Below are 20,788 nucleotides of genomic sequence, written 5' to 3'. Positions count from 1 at the left end.
TTTACAAGCGACTGCAAATGACTCGGCAAATGAGTCCAACATTGAACCAGTGTATAAAAATGTCTTTCTTGTTTTGGATGATGTTCATGGTTAAAGATGTCCTTTTGTGAGAATTGTCCTGATTCTAAAGGCAGAAATTTGTGCTGGTTGTACCTAATATTGTGGGCTTTTGATGCACGTTCTACGAAGCTTTATTATATGTGCACATTTTGTCTCCTTGTAAATAGATGCTTTGCAGTCATTAAAGGTGTAACCATGAGTTTGATTTTGTTTACTTATTAGATATTTTGGTTGTTGTTGACTCACTCCGAATAGTTTGATGTTATCGAAATACACCGATCGGTGAGGTGTACACAGCCGCGTCTAAACAACGTCAGTACACATTGAGAAAAACAAAACAAAACAAACAAACAAACAAAACAACCACCGGTCATAAATCTGAACTACAGCGAAAGCATAGACAATTGGCGTAAATACGCTACATATGGCGACATCCATCTAGCAGGGCCGCTAGCACGCTTGGCCACAACGTAACACACAAAAATAAACACCCGTAATCAACGTCAGAAAAAAATAACATTTATTGGGCATAAATATATTATATATACGCTACCGATACAGTTACGTCTTACATACATAGGGTAGTATTTGCAAAAAAAAAAGAAAAGAAAAAAATCTATACATTAAAATTGATATGGCAGTTTCTTTTTATATAATGCATATGAAATTGTCTAACATTTACAATACAAGAAGAAGAAAAGCATGACTTTCTAAAAAAAAAAAAAAAAAAAAAAAAAAAAAAATCTCAAATTCGTAGACCTTGACAACCTGGAATGTTCGCTCTTAAAATTGTGAGGTAAAAAATACACTTTTTGATTTGTTTTCTGTTTTGTGTCTCCGCACTCTGTGGCCAATCGCTCAGTCCCCAATAAATCTCTAGTTGCTGTAAAGAAAAAAATTAAAATTAAACAACAACAACAATGAAAAAAAACCAAACATACAAAACAAACCCGAAAAATGGAAATAAAAACAAGGCACAGATGTGTGTGTGTGTGGGTTGTTTGTGTTTCTGCGGGTTGTTTGTGTTTCTGCATGGACAATCAAGATCTGTTTATTAATATGGAATCAAAAATAAAACGAAATAGGGGAGGAACCTGCCGCGCTAAATGGGCCGCGGAAGGACTGGAAACTTGATTGCGCTCCATGACGCATGCGCAATCCCCATTTGTTCCATCAATTCTACTTCTGTCTTGTTCCTCTTAAAGTGGAATTAAAAAAACAAAAAAAAAACAATAGGGGAGTAACTCGCGTAACGAAAAGTTTAGGCTAGTGGGTTTCCGGGTGAAATTTCCGGATGAATCTAAAATGCACTCTAACCTTTACAGGTCTCTAAAATGGAACTGATGGGAAAGAACAACAACATTTTTATTCATAACGCCCAGATAAATAAAGATAATTCAGGTTACAGCTCCATGTTCTGCACTGTGTAAAAGGGCAGTTCGGTGCCAACAAACAACATGGCGCCAGAGGGCAACAGGTCACCCCTAAGGACCGTATGAGGAGCCCTTGGGCACGTTCTAAAAATAGCTCTACAGTTATAGGACATTGTGATTTCCGAGGAATGTTGTACAAGGGATCCTTTGAAAATGTGCAGAGATGTAAAGAAATGAAGTGCTGCATTTGATTTGTTTTTGAATGTAAATCTTGGACGATAGACTTTGGACCCTTGAGAAGTGGCATCAGTAGCTTGAAACACAGATACAGAGACACTGGTAGAGTCACAGAAAGGCATAGAAGTAACCCATTTTCATGGACGAAGCGTTGTGCATTTTGTCTTTAAGGCCCCTTGTTAGAGAACGGCAAATTGTTCAAAAATAAAATAGTCAACCATTAAACAGGACATCCAAAGTTCAAAGAATGTAAAATGAAGTTGACCTATAAAGGTCAGAGTGCATTTTAAGTTCATTAAGTTGAAATTTCACCTGAAAGCCAAATATCGCTCACTTTTCGCTAGTAGGGTGATTTACCACGCATGCGAACGAACTCTCCCTCCCGCGTCACCATTTAAGTGGCGGGCGCCAACCCCAAACGTGGTCGGTTGACGTGACACGGCGACAAAAAAAAAAATTACACGCGAGCGACGAACGTTAACAGCCTGCCAGTAGTGTTTTGGATCAATATATCAGCCCCCGCCCATCAGGACTAATAATGCTCGTGGTGATATAAAAGTGCTTCAACTTAGGCTAATCGTAAATGTACTTACCTCCTCTAATAGCTCTATAGATATCTCTGTACTGTATATCGTCTCTTAGCAAAAAAAATTAAATACTGGATACAAAACACTCACCACTACTCGCTACGCCGAACAAGAACTCGTCAATAAACTTGCCCGCCTGCGCTAGTCGCTTATGTGATTGTTTTTAGCCCCCCCCCCCTGCTTTCATCAGTCACTTTCAGTACGAGACTGTCCTCCTCTCCTCTAGGGGGCGACATGTTTCGACAATGGCACATTTTGTTTTACACCCCGCCAAAAAAAAGAAACAAAAAACAATCATGAACCATATTATTGAAAATAAGCATAATCACAGATCAAGGTAATGTTTTTTTTGTCCTTTTTCCATCAGAGAGTAATAGTAATAATAATAATTAAAAAATAATAATAATAGTAATGCTGCTGTCTCGTTACATAATAACATCACAGAACCCTTGGTCAGAACATCGAGTGAAGCCTGCACTTTGGCAAAAAAACAAACACAAACAAACAAACAGAAAAAAAACATTATCAGAAGCTTCATTATAACGAAAAAAAACCAAAACAAAAGAAGCCAAAGGCAGGGACATTTGTCTTTGCTACATGTTTATCTAAGCATGAACAATAACGACTCAGCCGAGCGTGGGCCAAACAAGAGATGAAATTCAAATAAAAACAACGACAACAACAAAATAAACCAAAAAAAACAGTACATATGTATTTGGTTACAAGTTTTATAACTGCCGGATCCCAACAACTGTAAGAGAAATACTCAAAAAGGTTACCGAGAGATAAGGAATGCTGGCCTTAATCATCATTCTATATATATAAAAAAAAAAAAAAAACATGCTACGAGGAAGAAGTAGAAGAAAAAAATTAGTATATAACTACACTTGTCTCTTAATCTTTTTAAACAATAAATAAATGAAGATTGCACTGTAATTGGCATTGTAAAGTACTGTATGCAAATATATAGTATAAATAAAAAGTCAACCTAACCCCCCCCCCCAAAAAAAAAAACAAAAAAACTAAATAAAAATTTTCTACCATCATTTTCCCCCATCGACTTTGGCAAAATAAAAAATAGAAGTATTTGAGCGAGTAAACCACACGACAAGGCACAGCGTCCAAAGAGAACGACGACGCAAAAAAGCGGCGAGGAAGACGAGAAGGGCGAGCGGCGGCAACAAAGAGGAGGTGGGCTGGTCTTTTTAAGGACCTCTTTTTTTTTTTTTTTTTTTTTTTTTAATTTCCCTGAGGTACGTTACAGGCCTCATGTGCGGACTCCATTTCATACGGGTCAGGGCGACCTCTTTGGGCTGTGTACCTTGGCTTTGTGTTTATTAGAGGGAGGGTGTTCAGAATGCCCGGTGTATCCATTGAGAGGCGGGATTTAAAAAAAAAAAAAAAAAAAAAAAGAGACGGGTGGATTGATTGAAAAGCGAGAGCGCAGCGTCAAAGGTAATTAGGCAGAACGGCGGAGGTGGCGGGGGGCAGAAAAGCAGTGGACTCTTCCAACGTTATCGATTCACTTTCACACCGCCCGTGAAGGGCGGCGATTATCCAGACTCGAAGCCGTTGCCTTGCACTTGAGCGCTCGCCGATACCGAATGCAGATACCGCTCGTACTTTTGCTACGCACAAATCCAATTAACGCAGGCGGTGCTTTCTAATGCACATGACGATTCGCCCGTGTGTCAGACCGCCGCAGTGTAGTGCCAACTACTGGGGAGGAGGACTTACTCGATGTCAGACTTTTTCATTTTTTTTATTTTGCTTGAAGTATCGGTGGCTGCTATCGGCAGACTTCACGAGTACCCGAAACGTTGAAATTAGGCCGGTGTCGGCCCAATGCCTGGTATCGGTAGTTGCCCATCTCCACGTTTTATACACGGGGTCTGTCTACTACTACTCTTTTACAAATTTTGCAGGATCGCTACGTGAAAAAGGCATTTTAAAAATGGGAATATCCCGCCCTTTTCCAGGTCACTGTTCCATGCGAAGAGGGGGACAAAGGTCACCCGGCGATTTACCGCCTTTTCGAGGTAGTAACAGAGCCGTAACACAAGCGGGAGGTCACCCGTGGCGTGTTAAAAGTGACTGCGTGTCGGTTTGAAAAGTCGATATGAAAGATGGGACTTTTCCGCTTTTTTCCCGGCTCATTGTTCTGTGTGAAGAGCAACGACACACAAAGTTCACTTGACACTTTTCCGCCCTCCGAGGTAGTATCAGAGCCGTAACCGAGGCGGTTAGGGTTAGGCGCTTGTGTGTTAAGGGTCACTCACTTCTCCCGCCCTGTTTTGTTGAAATACACGGTCACATCGTATGATCACAGAATGTTGTATCGCTGTGCACACTGTTGCGGTAATATCCTGCCTTTACTGGGTTCTGTGTGAAAGGCAAAGGCGGCTCTTTTGGCTCTGATGCGGCGACTTTGCAGGATCTCTGCATTTCACATTGCTGAAAACCAGGAATTTTGTTCACTGGGTTCCGTGTGAAAGGCAAAGGCGGATGAATGCAGGTTTATCTGTTACGGCTCTGATGCAATAATTTTCTCGGGTTTCTGTGTGAAAGTGGCTCAAGTCCATTTCACACTGCCAGGAATTATCCAGCGGTGAGTCAACATGGCGGAAACAGAGGTACACTCACTTCTCCCGCCCCGGTTGTGTCGAAAGCAAAGGCGCTGCTGGACGTATCCAATTGTCAAGAATGCCGTGTCACTGTGTGAAAAGTGCACAAAAATGTGGCAAAAAAACCCGACTTTTTATGGGGGGAGTTCCGTGTAAAAGGCAAAAGCGGCAAAACACCATGGTGTTCTGGTGCGGAAATTTTGCGGGATGTCTGCGTGAAAGGGGCTACAGAGTGAAACGGCACCGGAGGAGGCGGCAAAGCTGTGCTCCAGTTTAATGCCCCGACTGGGTTCCGATCTGATCCCGAATCAGTGCGTCGAGCCTGGCCAACGCCATCGCTTTCAACGCAATTGTGGATATTTGTTTAAAAAATACAAATACATTTCTGGCATGTGTGTGTGTATATATATATATATATATATATGTATATATATATATATTTCTATTTTATATTTATATTAGATAACTGGTTTTCCATTCTAAAAAAACAAAACAAACAAACAAACAAAAAAACAAAAACAAAATAAAACAAAACAAAAACAAACAAAAAAATCACAGGATAGCAGCATCTTACATCACACGTGGATTGCATCACTTTGGCGAGCGTTAGGAAGCAGAGCGCGTGACACCGGTTGAGTCATTGTCGACGCACAATTGTATGTGTGTGTGTGCGTGTAAATGTGTGTATCATCAAATATGCGCGGCTAAAGCTTTGAATGCCTACCTTACAATATGGCTGAATGGATAAAGACTGCAGCAAACAAGACAAAAAAAAAAAAAAGGTAAATAATGAAAAGATTAAGGCAACGAACCAGGAAATGTACACGTCCTCTAATTGAAATGATTTAAAAAAAAAAAAAATGCAAGTCGGTCTGAGTGACTGCTCACAGATATTTTAAGGCTTGTGGATGAGTTTTCTCGCCCTCAGCAAAGAGGTACATTTCGGCTACAAAAAGAAAACACGGGGGAAAAAAAGTCTTAAGAAGAAGTAGAGCGTCTCAAGTGTTTTTCTCGACGATCTGTTATAAAAAAAAAAAAAAAAGTTTCTCTTGGGTTTCGCTTTCTCTTTCTATCCTGTCGTGAAAAAAAAAAAAGAACAAAGAAAGAGAAAAAAAAAAAAGATTCCCTCACTTCATGAAGAAGTACTGCAGCAAGCAGGCGATGAGGATGGAGAGGCCGGCGAAGGCGCACACGATGAGCGCCGCAAAGCGCTCGTCGCTCGACATCAGGCTCGCCGCCGCCCCTCGGCCGGAGCCGGCGAAGGGGACGCAGGCGCCGCTCGCCGCCGCCCCCGCAGACCCGGCCCCCGACGCCTCCTGGCGCCGGAGCGTGAACTGGGACGAGGGGCTGAGCGGCCCGCACAGTTCCTGACACGAGTCCTGGCAGCGGCGGCAGGCGCCCACGCGGAAGCGGTAGTCCGTGTTGCCCTGCAGGCCCGAGAACTGGAAGGCGCCCTCCTCGCCCTTAAACACCTGTCACACAAGACGCGACTCGTAAAGTAAAAAGTATGTTGCATTAGATACTCTGACAAGTACAATTTATCCCCCAAATGACTAAAAGTTGTAAAGTAAAAATTTACCCTTTTGCTGATTTAGTGCTCAAGACAAAAACATAATTGCTTTGGCGGCATCTGGTGGCAACCCGGTGCCAAGGAATTATGTTGAGGTGAGTTGAGGAGCTTCATTCAAGGGCAAAAGTAAATATAAATATAGACCTTTAGGAGGTATAAATATTAATGGTATAATAGATATTTAGGGGGTTTAAATATGAACCTTTAGGGGGTGGGTGTCATTTCCTCTGGATTTTCGCGGTTGGTCCCGACTCCCTTCAGGGGTTGACTATATTTTCCTCATCATTCGCTCTCTCTCCAACTCTCTCGCACGCACTCACACTTACAAACAGCAGCTGCAACTGCGGGTGATTTTCAGCGGTCGATCATAAAATTGCGGCCAAAATCGTCAATAGTAAATTATTGGTGTTTTGGACTGGCACTGCACTTCCATTTTCTGCGTGTGTTGATCATCAGTGCACGCGTTCATCTTTTTGCTGCTCCTTGAGGACATTGGAAAACATTCACATGCTTGCCAAGAATAGGAATACTACAGAACCCGTAACACGCCCATCTTAAAATCTCGACCCAGGCTTTATGCGAGTCAAACAAGAGGTTTTACAATTTTACTGTTGGTCTACAAACTTCGTAAACACTTGAGATCTGCTCAAACTGTCAGTACAATAATCCCCGCATATTTGCAGTTGACTATTTATACTGTATTTTTTTTGTTACTATCAGATAAAATTAACTACTCGTTTTTCGTCTTCTCAAACGCCCAAAGATGAAACAGTGAATGTCGCGGAAACTATGATCCCCAAACACGTCAGTCAATATCATTTGAAACTCATCGAACGTTTATTAGATTACCTTTTTAATAGCCACACAGCAGAGCAAAAACATACACATGTGGTGAAGACTGGCTGGTAACTTCTGCTAAAAACCCCTCCCCAAAATACAAAAAGCTTGACACCAAGTACTACTTTCCTATTAGTCAGGGCTTAGGCGCCATCTTGTGGCATCTGAGGGCGTTACAAAAAGAGCACAAAAATACAGCGATAACCACAAATTTGTGAATAGTGAACCGTGACTACATGGCTACTAAACTTGCCTTGCCTATGAGTGTGTGGGTCCGTACCTGCTTGTATTCGGACTCGCGGCCCACCAGAACCTGGAGCACATAGCTGACGGGGTCCCCTCTCATCGGTGGGACGGTCTCCCACGTGATTTCGCACACGTTCCCTTCCAGCTGGTGCACCCTGGGAGCTGTCGCGTGAAACAATGGGGGGAGGGGATAAAAATAAAAAAATCAATAGGATTCTCACATGTACATGTGTAAGTGAGTGGGGAGGAGGTGGCGCTTGGGGGTACCTTTGAGGGCGGGGGGCACGGACTTGGTGGTGGAGAAGGTGTGGCTGTTCGAGAAGGGGCCCTCGCCGGCGTCGCTGATGGCCTGTATTCTGAACGTGCAGCTGCTGGATTCCGTCAGCCGCTGGACCTTGTAGGTGTGACTGGGGCCCCGGTAGATGGTCAGGAACCTGTCGACAGATGGGGACAAGCGTTGCATAGAGGACAAGCGCCACAGAAAATGGGTGGACAGATGGATGGATGGATGGATTTTACTCTTTTCACGGTTTACATGCATCTTTTTGCACAATTGCTTTTTGTCAATGTCTTTATGTCTCCAAAGTGTTCTGTAAATTGACTGTCTGTTGTACTAGAGCGGCTCCAACTACCGGAGACAAATTCTTTGTGTGTTTTGGAAATAAATAAATATAAATAAATAAAGATGATTCTGATTCTGAAAACACACGCTCTGTCGGGTTTACGTCTGGAGATTGACTTGGCCAGTCTTTTATTGGCCTGAGTCTTCCAGACAGAACTCATTGAAGTGAGGACGCTGTTGCATTCGAAGTGCGCATTCCCGCACCTATTGCTGCTTCCGACATTCAGATAATTACTATAGATACGTAGCGATGTTGGTGTCTGGGACAATTGTTTTCAACATAAAGGGGCGAGGGCATTGAGCCCTGAAGCATTCCGCCTGTTACTACGTCAGAAGCCAGCAAATTCAGGGGTCGACTTCCACCCTTTATCATATCCTAACTTATCACATGCTATTTTATTGTATCATATCGACTTGCGGCTTATTTTGTCGTACCGTAGCATATCTTATTGTATTCTAAACATACCATCACAACTTCTCATATTTCGTATCTTATAGTTTTGTAACATACCATATCATATCTTAAAATATTTCATGATATACTGTATGTAAGATAGGATATGACACTGTCGGCTTTATAATAATCAAGTGGTGAAACGTCTCACGAAACGCGGAGCAGCGATAACGCAGTGCAGGAGACGGACGATGGAGGTGAGGGTTTGGAAGGAAGCAGTAACTCCTGATGAGATCTTTATGCAGCTACAGTGCTGACAAGTGCATTTTTTTTTTTTTTATTCTTGATGATTTATAGTTATTAACTCCCTTCTGGAACATGCACACCCTCTGCCAATTCTTTGCTATCGCTACTAAATCACTTTATTCAACATTCATTAAGATTCCTTTTTTTTTTTTTTTTTTCAATAAAAGAGATTTAACTATTCACATTTTCATTTTATTTTATTTTTTTAACTCTATTGGGTAATATTAAAAAACATGAATGGGTGACAGTATTAGGAAATACTGACAGTACACTTGTACACTGTAAAATACAACACAGCGTTTGGCAAGGAACTAAATTTGGTAAATAAAAATTGAATAATTTCTACAGCTAAATATAATGAAAGACAAGTGCATTATTAAAAAAAACTGATAATTGATCTTTAAAAAGTGTTATGATATATTATAATAATCCTAAAATATCGAGTTGAAGTTTTAATGTATTTTTTCTTATCAACCAGTCCCCCCCCCATTTATTCGAGGTAAGGCGCTTATTTTTCAGGATCCCCGCATGTGTGTGGTCCAGTTCTCCACATGGTGTTTAATACATGTGACACAATCGACGCAAAAGAGTGAAACTAAAGTTAGTATAATAAATAAATAAATAAATAACAATAAATGCATTAATTGTGGTGTGGCGTCTATTTTTGTCATTCTAAAATACTACAATGAGTAGAAGAAATTATTTGCGCATAATTAAAGTGACTTATACATTTCGACACATTGGAATTCATGTTGAAATGTATGGTGGTGGATGACATTATGATATAATTTATGCCACACTTTAGTGCGAAGTTAGGTGTTAAAAAAAAAAAAAGAGCCTCCAATTTGCGACCTCTCGGCGTCATCTGGTGACAATCAATCATCATCACGCTACTGAACGCGGCTTCATTAGCACTTAACGAGGCCTTGACTCGGGTTCGTCGGACTAAACGACGTTAAGTTCGGCGAGCGAGAGGGCAAAGAAGGACAGCCGAACGCTGTTATGGTTCATCACTTGCATCCTCTATTCAGTTCCACCTGCAACAATCTCGGGGCGTATTTTTGATCTCGGAGAGGCTTTTAGTCTGGGTCACGTCGCCATGGAGATCATAGAAGCGCAAAGGAAATGAGAAAAATATCAAGTGGCTGGATATTTAAGGCCAGAACATGTTGTGCTCTTCGAAAGAGAGAAGCGCAAAATTCACTCGCTGGACACTTGATTAGGCACACCTGCGCAGTTCCAGGTGTTTGGCACAGCTATTAGAGAGGGGAGGAGTTTATTTCACTCCGGGCCTTTCTTTGTTCGAAAATATGTATAACATGAAATAAGATATTTGACCTATCATTATACATTATATATATATTTTTTAAATGTAATGTAATATTTATAAATATAAAATTTTGTTTTTTTTCCTCTGTTTTAAATGTTTATAAGCTGTTTTTTAAATGCTTTTAATCATGTCAAGCACATTGGGTTACCTTGTGTATGAAATGCGCTATATAAATACATTTTGTAGCTTTTCTAACATTTTCATATGAACTACCAATAAAAAATAGAATAAACTATTGGATAATAATATGGACTTGCAATATTTATTAACATGTACCAATGATACATATGTTTATAAAAACTATTTGTACAAAGACATTTTTAGAATATATTATATATATAAAAGAAGACAGACTAATAATATAATAAATTCATATAAAAAATATAAATATTACAATTACTTTCAAAAATGTTTAATAAATACATAGACATATCACATAATTGTATTATATAGTGAGTGTATTGAAGTGTTGAATCATATAACAAAATATAATGAATATAATTATATCCCAGTACATTCTAATAATCAACGATATTGTAATAATTTAAGAGTATCCTGACATCAGAATCGATCAATATTTTAAACACCAGCGGTACTTTTTTTTTTTTCTTGGGGGCGGGGGGGGCATTTATTTTTCACCCAATGTTTGTTTGAGGCCTGGCATCTATTTGAAAGGAGGCCACCATTTGAGAAGCATAACTAACCGCTCTCTGACAATCTCCAATCTTCTTCAATTATTGCAATCTTTTGACGCACAGCTCTTGTATTGGATCTCGCAGAAAAGTAGATTTACTTTGAATTCGATAAGAGGAATAAAAATGCATGAGGTGGTGCTGAGCGCCAATCGGAAGGAAGGTTAACAAACGCGGCCGCCAAAAGCCGAAAAAATTACATTTGCGCTATTTGCATTGGGCCATTCGATATGTTTGTATATATTTTGGCCGACTTGTTATTTCGGGGGCTCCCTTGAAGGATGCGATTGCCACGGCCAATTATTGAGTGATGAAAAACACAAAAGCAGTAAGAAAGTCTTTTGGCAGCAAGGCAAAGGGGGCAGAAGGAAGGATCAAAAGGACGTATACATTTAAAAAAAATGCACTCTGCAGTATTGTACACTTTGAAAAAACATTGTCATAACAGAACGCGGCTGTGAATATTCTCATTCATCCAGGTCATTTCATTCTCAGGCCATTGAATTGATGGCAGCTGGGCTGCTGTGGTTGTGTAAGAAGACTTTTTGCCTCGAAAGATATATATTTTTTTAACATTATTTGGAGGGCTGTTGGGGGGGGGGGGGGGGGGGGGGGGGAATTGGCTAACTCGGCTAAGTCAACCATAAAAATTGGTGGCCGCAAGTGGCCTTGGGTCCCTGTAGATCTAAGCTATTGTTATGGTTATTATCATCATCTTGCGCAATCGAAAAGAACAGAACCACCGAAAATGTGTGTGTACCGAGTACCACGCCAAGCCCACTAATTAAAAAAATAAACACTCTGCTGCTCCACCGTGATTGAGGACGCTTCCAAAAGAGGAAGTGAGGCGGGCATCGACCGGGCTCGTTTCCTCCTCGTTATTTCTGCGCAAGCGCCTTTTCAAAAGGCGCGTTTATAGAAAAGAACTCGTGTGCGGCCACGTTCATCTCCTCCTCCCTCGCCCGGCCTCAACGTGACTCCCCTGCGGTACATCTGCTTAGCACGCGTACGCACACTCTGGGCCTCTAATGAGCTGCTCATGCTCCGTGTGCGCTTTCTGCGTCGCATTGACGTTCTCGCGATTGACGAGCAGCGGGCGGAGGAGGCGAAGTACCTGCTTAACCCTCTGGTCACTTCATTAGGTACACCTGCTCACTCGGGAGCTCTAATACGGGGAAAATAATTTCCCTTGACAAAGAAAATCATGTTTAAAAAAAGGTACCATAAGTTGGTAGCAAATATTAGGACAGTAATGGAAATACTGTTAAATACCTTTCTGTCATTGAAAACGCACCTTTTTTTTAATGTTATTGCATTAAAATATCTGATGTTGACATGTTATGGCCAGTGAGTGTATATATTTCTTGAATATGTCTTATATTTTTACAGTCACATTTAAGGAATTTGGTGGACTTAAAAATACTTCCAAACTATACTTTAATTCTTCATAAATGTTTTTCTATTTTAATTCAAATATTACACATAATAATAATAATAATAATAGACTTAAATTACATACATAATACATTTAAATTTAAAGTCAGTTTTACTTTACTACAATTTCTTGGGTCAAATACATTTTTAAAGGTTACATTTTTGGTGCATATATAAATCATTCTAACGTGTCATTTAATTTTGCATTATTATTTCCTATTTTAATTTAAATATACATGTAATATATATAAAATGATATAAAGTAATACACTTAAAAATATGAATAATCATTCTTCATAAATGTTTTCTATTTTAATCAAAATATTATCCATAATACACTTAAATTACATCTATAATACATTGAAATTTTAAGTCAGTTTTACTTTACTACAATTTCTTGGGAGAAACTGATTTTTTTTTTTAAAACAACATTTTTAAAGGTTCCATTTTTGGTGCATAAATAAATCATTCTAACATCATTTAATTTTGCATTATTATTTCCTACTTTAATTTAAATATTATACATAGTAATGTAATATAAAATTATATATAATACATATAAATATGAATTATCAATTTTACTTAAAAAAACACTTTCACGGTGAAAATGTCTTATTCAAGTTATGAAAAGTTATGAAATCAATCACATCTGTCATTTCTGAATTATTTGATTTTTCTATTTCTATTCAACAATAATTTTAAACAATTTACTGGGTTAAAAATATGAAAATAAAGTTTTTGATGTCAAATCTTACGGTCATCATTGTATAGTATTGTTATTCAAATTAAGCAACGCCTACTTTCATCTCAATGAGAACATTCAGACCACTCCAAGGGGAGTGTATCTCATTAATCAAGGATGTAATTAAATGACTCGAGTGACCCGGATGTGCGTGCGTGGAACCCACCTGCGGTTTTTGTCCTCCATCTGCAGCGTGTAGTAAACGTTGTCGGCCAGCAGGGAGGAGCGAGGGTTGCTGGCGTTCTCTCCCCACTTGAGCTTGAGACTCTGCGGCCCGGCGGCGGTGCACTCCAGAGGGGGCGGGGCCGGGGGCAGGGGCCGCGTCCTCACCAGCAGCGGCGGGCAGGACGGGCCGCGGCCGATGGCGTTGACCGCCTGGATCTGAACGCTAAACGCCACACGGGGGACCAGAAACACGCGTCACTCAAAATACGAGAACGCATATGTTCCTTTTTTTTTTTTATACACATGATCACACCAAAATACAGCGGTGCCTCGAGATACAAGTTTCATTTGTTCCGTGACTATGTTCAACTCAAAACTCGAACCTTGGTATCTCCTCATTAAAATGAATGGAAATGTCACTAATCGCAGCTTCCCCTCACCCCCCAAAAAAGCAAAAAGTCATGTGCTTAGTTCTTCTTTGAAGAGGATAAAGCATATAAGCCTGTGAGTATTGTTATATTGTCACTCTACATGTGTTGTTTCACCTTGCGTGTTCAAACAAGTTGCTTAAAGCGTCATAACACCAACACAGATGCTATTTGTTAGCCCGACTGCGGTATTTCCAATTATGTGCGATCATTAAATAATCGAATGATATGTACGGGTTGCGATGCACGTGTCATGTCATTAATAAGATCGCGCATCTGTTTTGATAACAGTCACCTTGCATAATAGAAATAAACGCAATAATCCACAACGTCCGGGAAGTTGCGGTTATCCAGCACGATACAACGAAGCGACGGCACACCAGAAAACGGATCACAGCCACACACACACACACACACACACACACGTCTGTCCTTCCACACAATGAATTTTTTTATAATGTTATTCTCCTGGGACAGTGTTATGATTCGATTAGCTTGTGTCAGGCTCGCACGTGGCATTTGGAGGCGAACATGGCCGACCTTTGATTGAAAATCACGCAGCCCAGCCACAGCAAGAGCATCTGCACAGCGGGCAGGAACAGATTCATATTGTTATAATATGGTATATCGATACACATACTGTATAGTAGATATGCACTATAAATATGGCATATCAGGAAGACTTTTGCTTGGGAAAAAAAAAATCTATATAATACAAATGAAATGTCATGAGCTTGCAACGAATGAATAATATAGTCATTTTAAAATAAAAAATATTATTTAATATACTAAATAAGTAATACCCAACATTTTCTTTTTTTAAAAAGGTATTTTTTGAATTAACAAATGGCGGCTGCTTTTACATGACAAATCATTGATCTACATTGTAAATGTATGAATTTATTTACAAAACAGAACAGGTGGTCGCTCGAACTTACCAAACAGTCACATCGTTATTTAGCCATTTGTAACTGTTTATTGTTTACAAAAAAACAAGTTATGAGCTTACAGCAAAGGATCAAATAATATTAGAACACTGTAATGTTTAAAAATATTGCATTGATTAAATAAACAATATATAATAGATGTAGTTCAAACTATTTTACATTTTTATCCATTTTTAGAAATTACAAATATAATTAATGCTGGTTGCTAATAAATAAATGTTTTGTAAATATGTATTTATGAAACAAAACTGGCGTCAGCTTGAACCTGAGTCAACACATCGTCATTTAGTCATTTGTAACAGTTTTTTCACATTTATTAAAAAATGTTGTCATGAGCTGGCGATAAATGAACCAATAATAATAATTTTCTTTTTAATTAAAATCAATTAAATCAACAATATAATAGATTTCTTACAAAATATTTTAAATAATTATTGAATAATTTTATTCGCACACCACTTAAATCATGGCTTGACCATTTTTAACGTCACTACTGAACCTTTTAAACCACTTTATAGACAGCAACTGGCATCAAAAACACAAACTGTAGTCCCTCATTGGCACGAATATTAAGATATTTTCAAGTATTCACTCGCTGTAAATAAACAAACGACAAGGACTCACACGCGCACACGATGTTGTGTTGTGCCTGGGTGGCGGCCATTACGTAAGAGAGGAGAGTGACACGGGAACAAAAACAAGCTTCGGATGAAAACACGGCGCGCACACACAAACACTCAAACACGCACCGGTACAGGTAATAACTGAATAGCTTTCAGACGGATAACAACAACAACATATTGGGATTCAGGTGGTGAGTGGTTGTTTATTTACTGCAGTCTTTTTTTTTTTTTTTTTTTAACTAGCCAATGAGAGGCTCCAAATGAATTTTCTCAGAAAAATCCCCCAGGCTGTCCTCACCTACACTACGACCAGACTTGACTTTTTTTGTTTTTGTTTTTTTTATTCGTGACAACTTTTTACATTTGCGCTTCTCAAAATAGTTGTACGTTTGTTTTATATGAAATTTAGGCCACACTCGATTGTATCAATGTACAAATTAAATGTAAAAACTAAAGTACGTGTCGTAACATTAATGCGATGGCTTCTCTCGCCAGTTAGTCATGATGACTGCCATTTTGCACAACAGAAATAAACAGAACTGCTAGAGATAATCCACAAAGGCAAAAATCATGCAGGTTGCGCAATGTAGCAATCATATTAAGACAGTTATTCATGATAGTGTAGATAAAGGGTTATGTAAATGCAGACCATTTACCATAATCCCCAGTTTGCGCAATACAAATACACAGAGCGACTAGAAATAATCCACAAAGACAAAAAAAAAGTCCATGCTATGCTCGGTCATGCCCAGGCACAATGTAGACCTGTCAAATAATTACTGCAATGCGATCGTTACTCGCTCTGATAACCACCACCTTGCACAACATAAATAAACAGAACTGCTAGAAATAATCCACTAAATCAAAAAAGTTCAGGGTATACGCGGACATGCAGGGCACGTAATGTACCAATCATATAATTAAAGCTCCTACCGCAAGTTATTCAAGATAACTGCCAACTTGGACGATTCTAACAAATATAACCACAAGAAATAATCCATAAAGACAAAGTCTACAGTGTGCTCGGTCACACATGGGCACAATGTAGACAATTAAAATAATTACTGTAATATTATCTTTACTTGCTAATTATTCATGATAACCGCCACTTTGCACAATAGAAGTAAAATTAATGACTAGAAATAATCCAGAGTAAAATAAAAATGTCGCATTTGCACATATAATGTACAGTAGGCGTTTTATAACTAATGCAATCGCTCCTCTCGCCAGTTATTCAAAATAACTGCCAACTTGCACAATGGAAATAGAGCCACTAGAAATAATCCACACATTCAAAATAGTCCTCGGTATATATATACTGATCATATCATGAAAGCTCTTTAAGGTAGTTATTAATGATAGCCACCATTTTGCACAATAGAAATAAATACGAAGAACTCAAGATAATCCACAGTAAGAAAAATTCCATGTGTTCCTGTAGCAGCAAGCAGTACCTGTACTCGCTGTCCGGCTGCAGACCACCGACCAAGTGACTGGTCGCCGGCTCCACCGTGACGGTCCGTTCGTCCAAAGAGATGACGTACGAAGAGATTTCCGCCCCGTTGGCGTTTGGCTCCTCCCACTTGAGGAAGAGACAGGTGGAGCGCGACTGGCCCGGCTCCGAGGAGGCCGGCGGGTCCAGGAGGCCGAGCGAGGAGACGGCGTCGGGGATGGTCGCCGGAGTCTGGAAACTGACCTGCTCGCTGTGAGGCCCCGCCCCTGCCTGATTGACAGCCTGAAGGAGGAGAAGCCCAGCAAATTTAATTTTTAGAAACAAACGAGCAGTGGGCCAAATCCCGTCGGGGGGGTCACCAATTGTGGAGATGCGGTAAATAGCAGGACGGACCACTTTACTGTCAAACTTGGTGCTTTCACATTAGCCAACCGCTCCCCTAGAAGCCAAGGCCTACCTCTCCTGGCCCTCCCTTGAAGATACACATCCCTGGTGAATGTTAAACTCCATACATTAGCACCAGCGCTAACAACCAAATGAGGTGTTCTGGCTTGCCCGCCCCCCAAAAAAATAAACTTTCAACCTCCTGCAGTTAACCATCCAGCATTGCCACGGCAACTTCTTCCCCTTGTTCTAAGCCATCAACATAATTTTGATGCCGTTCATTTTATGCGAAAATGATCACATAATGTTGCTTTCAGTAAAACTCCTTCCCTCCTTTCCATTCCATTTATTTTCCTTTCTTCTTTCCCTCCATCTTACTTTTCTCTCCCTCCTGCCTTCCTACCTCCTGTCCTGCCTACTTGCTTCCTTCCCTCCCTTACATCACGTCCAGGTACACATTTGCCCTTCCTTCCTTCCTTCCCTCCACATCCCTCCTGTCCTTCTTAGCTACCTAGTTTTCCATCCTTTGTTGCTCCCTTTGTCTGTCCAACCTACCTGTGCCTCCCTCCTTTCCTTTCACCCCACCTCAAATTCCAACTCCTTTCAATTTTACTCCTTCTTTATTATTATTATTATTATTAATATCGACGTCTCGCTCTGCCACACGCTCTCGAGCATTGATCGGCACGCCGGGATTGAAAAGCAGAGCTCCCAACCATGTTGGCAACGCGCATTTATTTGTTTTTTTTTTGTTGTCGTTTTGTTTCTGACCGAGTGCGTGCATCGAGGCGCGCCGGCTGACCTGCAACCTGCAGCAGAAACTGGTGGCGGGCGCCAAGTCGGACACTTCGCACTGCGTGGCCGAGCCGCAGTAGATCATCTCCATGGGCTCGTCCTCCCGTCCCCACTCCAGACGATACTCCGATATGTCGCTGCCCGAACCCTCGGGACTCTTGACACACAAACACAAATGCACGTTGTGTTCTTACACTCACAACAAGCACACCATTTACGATAGTCATACCTTGACTTATTCACGCTTACGTATTGATCCGCACAAATCCCTTTTGATAATATTCGATTTGTATTCATATATATTTACATTTTTTTGTTCTTGGTAAAATAATTGTATTTGTAGTTTTAGAAAATATTATTTCTGTACATTATTTATGTATTGTATTCCAAAGAATTTTATAATATGTAGCATTGTTGTCTTGCGGTATTATTTCACATTTTTTATAATATTTTGTAATATTGGTAACACAGCTTTCCTCACGAATAAGTAATATTTTCATGTAATACAAATTATTATTCTTTACTTCTCTTTTGTCTTCTAGTGAATATTTAAAATATTTTATATTACAAAATACTAAATAGTTATGATTTTTAAAAAATGAGAAAAGTGGCCTGCAATGTTAAAAATATGATTTGATTTACCACAGCAAATGTCCAAAATGGACGCATCCCCAAAAAGATTGAAACATGATGATGTAAGACGAATTAATCGCTTCCATTAAAGCGATGAGCAAGCTTGATTGCTGCGATCGTCGCTTGAGTCAGCGACAGCGTAAACATCAACGACCTTGGTTGAGGTCATAATCAAAAATGGTCTCTGGAGCGCAGTTTCCACAGCAACCAAAACACTTTTTGGCAACCTTGTGTTCAAACCACCAGGGGGGGGGGGGAAACCCCCCAAAAACCACACAATTGTAATTTTGCATCAAAGCAGCAATGTCGACTAAGCGTTCTCCCAAAAATGTTTCTCACCTCCCAGTTGAGCGACACACAAGTGTTGCTAGTAAGAGCGATGAGCGGCGCCTCACACTGGCCGGGAGGACCCGCTGCAGTCGTGACCAACGTTGGCTCAGAGTACTCTCCAAACTAAAATAAAAGGAGCAAAATAAGGCATGGAGGAAAAACACATGAATTCTATTTGAATGCATATTTTTCTTAAATAACTTTCTCACCCCAGCCTCATTGGCAGCCCTCAGCCGGAAGCTGTAGGTGGCGCCGGGTAGCAGACTACCCACGGTGCACTGCAGCTCCGGCCCGTGGAACACTTGAGCCGGCTGGGCGTCGTCCTCGCTCATCTCCAGGCTGAACACGAACGCCTCGCTCGCGCCCTCCGCGCTGGGGGACTCTGTACAATTTCATGAAAACGCATTGTTCTTGTTCGATATACATATCTACAAATATTAATACAGTAGGTTTGGTAAGATCGTCGCTTATGTAAGTGTGCAAACTCTGAATATATAGCTTGCCTGTCGTTAAAATGCTGACGTTATGGTAGATTACAAAAGGTACCAAATATATTTTTTTAAATATATTTGAAAAAAATAAAATACAATTAAGCTACTATGAGCAAAAAATTAAAAAAAAAAAAAAAAAAAAATCAAGAATTATAGTTCCGAAATAAATTACAAGTACTTAATCAGAATCAGAATCATCTTTATTTTGCTAAGTAAGTCCAAAAAACACACAAGGAATTTGTCTCCGGTTGTCGGAGCCGCTCTAGTACGACAACAGACACTGACAGAAAATACTTTTGAGACATAAAGACACTGAGAAAAACACTGAGCAATAAAAGGTTGCTCGTTATCTGCTCATGATTTAAACGAGAAAAATTATTTCAAAATATGATAAAACTAAGTAACTAGAATTTAATGGAAAAAGTACATACATTTTTCTAGATTTTTCAAAACTTTAATAAAAACTTAACCTGTAGCAAGAATTCAATGCATATAAATAAAGAAAATAATTATAAATACGGTGTAGAACATTAAAATTTAAGAATTCAAATTTTAAAAAAAATCTAATGTAAATAATAACGGGGCCTATAAATAGAAGAATGAAATTTAATGGAGGAAAAGGTACAAAAATACAGAAAAAAGAAAATGACCAAATTGAAAAAGGTAATAAAAAAACCAATTTAAAAACTAAATATATAAGGGGAAAAAATACCTAAATGGTTTATAAAAATTTATGTTTTAGTTTATTACATATAATCTTAATTATTACATATACAATAATAAGTAGCCTACAATAAGCTAATTGCAGTACACACAAAATGAAATATTTTTGCTTCAACGTCTGCGGCTCCAAACGCATCAAATTGCAGGGCCCCCTGCAGGCCGCGCCGCAGATTTTCCTTTGACTCGACTATTCCAAAAGTAACCCCGCAACTCCACACGGTGACTGAGCCAAAACCAAGGCAGAAGTGCACTGAAGGTCACCTTCACCTGCAGCAATCTGCTCCAATTCGGCTTGTCAGATTAAAAGCGGCTAAAACGAGAGCTTCCGAGAGTTGCATTCTGGGAAAACTGCGCCTGCCTGGACCCGAGCGAGCCGGACACCGCTTGATTTTCTCAAATGAAGCCCCGATTAAGGCGTCAAGCGCGCTTTGACCGAGGGTCTATTAGGGTGCGCCGGGAAAACACATCAGGCAGCCAAAGGGTGATTAAGCCGCCTCGCAGCAATAAATCACAAATAATCAATCATTTAAACAAAGTGTGTGCGTGCGTGCGTGCGTTTGTGTGTGAGCACACTCACCCCATTCTAACTGCACCTCCTTGTGTTTGGCTTTACCCACAATCCTCGGCGCCTGGCAGGGCCCGGGCGGCACGCTTAACGTTCGCACCGGAACGGCAACGGTGCACTTGAGGAGAAACAAACAAACTAAGTTACGTAAAGTAGTATTTGTAGTACAGTAAAGTCTATTTCGTTACTCTTTCCAC

The 20,788-nt window shown here is 40.0% G+C and overlaps 1 protein-coding gene across 7 annotated transcripts in view; it reads right to left on the bottom strand.

The window, feature by feature from the left end:
- Positions 1–557: 557 nt before the first annotated feature.
- Positions 558–20,788, bottom strand: part of fndc3ba (fibronectin type III domain containing 3Ba) — an 87,748-nt gene continuing 67,517 nt past the window's right edge. For 5 of the 7 annotated variants that reach the window (XM_061794245.1, XM_061794247.1, XM_061794246.1 and 2 more), the window contains 10 exons: positions 20,604–20,709; positions 19,022–19,194; positions 18,822–18,935; positions 17,857–18,006; positions 16,672–16,952; positions 13,221–13,442; positions 7,802–7,968; positions 7,569–7,696; positions 6,013–6,353; positions 558–4,971 (listed from right to left, as the gene is read on the bottom strand). In XM_061794245.1, coding sequence (XP_061650229.1) covers positions 4,830–4,971; positions 6,013–6,353; positions 7,569–7,696; positions 7,802–7,968; positions 13,221–13,442; positions 16,672–16,952; positions 17,857–18,006; positions 18,822–18,935; positions 19,022–19,194; positions 20,604–20,709 — 1,824 coding nt within the window. In that variant the 3' untranslated portion in view covers positions 558–4,829. Of the gene's footprint in view, positions 4,972–6,012; positions 6,354–6,409; positions 6,934–7,568; positions 7,697–7,801; positions 7,969–13,220; positions 13,443–16,671; positions 16,953–17,856; positions 18,007–18,821; positions 18,936–19,021; positions 19,195–20,603; positions 20,710–20,788 lie in introns of those variants that run through there. The other 2 variants (XM_061794249.1, XM_061794252.1) reach the window with 2 other exon arrangements.

Source organism: Phyllopteryx taeniolatus, chromosome 13 (genome assembly GCF_024500385.1).
Source record: "Phyllopteryx taeniolatus isolate TA_2022b chromosome 13, UOR_Ptae_1.2, whole genome shotgun sequence".
NCBI lineage: Eukaryota > Metazoa > Chordata > Actinopteri > Syngnathiformes > Syngnathidae > Phyllopteryx > Phyllopteryx taeniolatus.
This window is presented reverse-complemented; position numbering and strand designations above follow the sequence as displayed.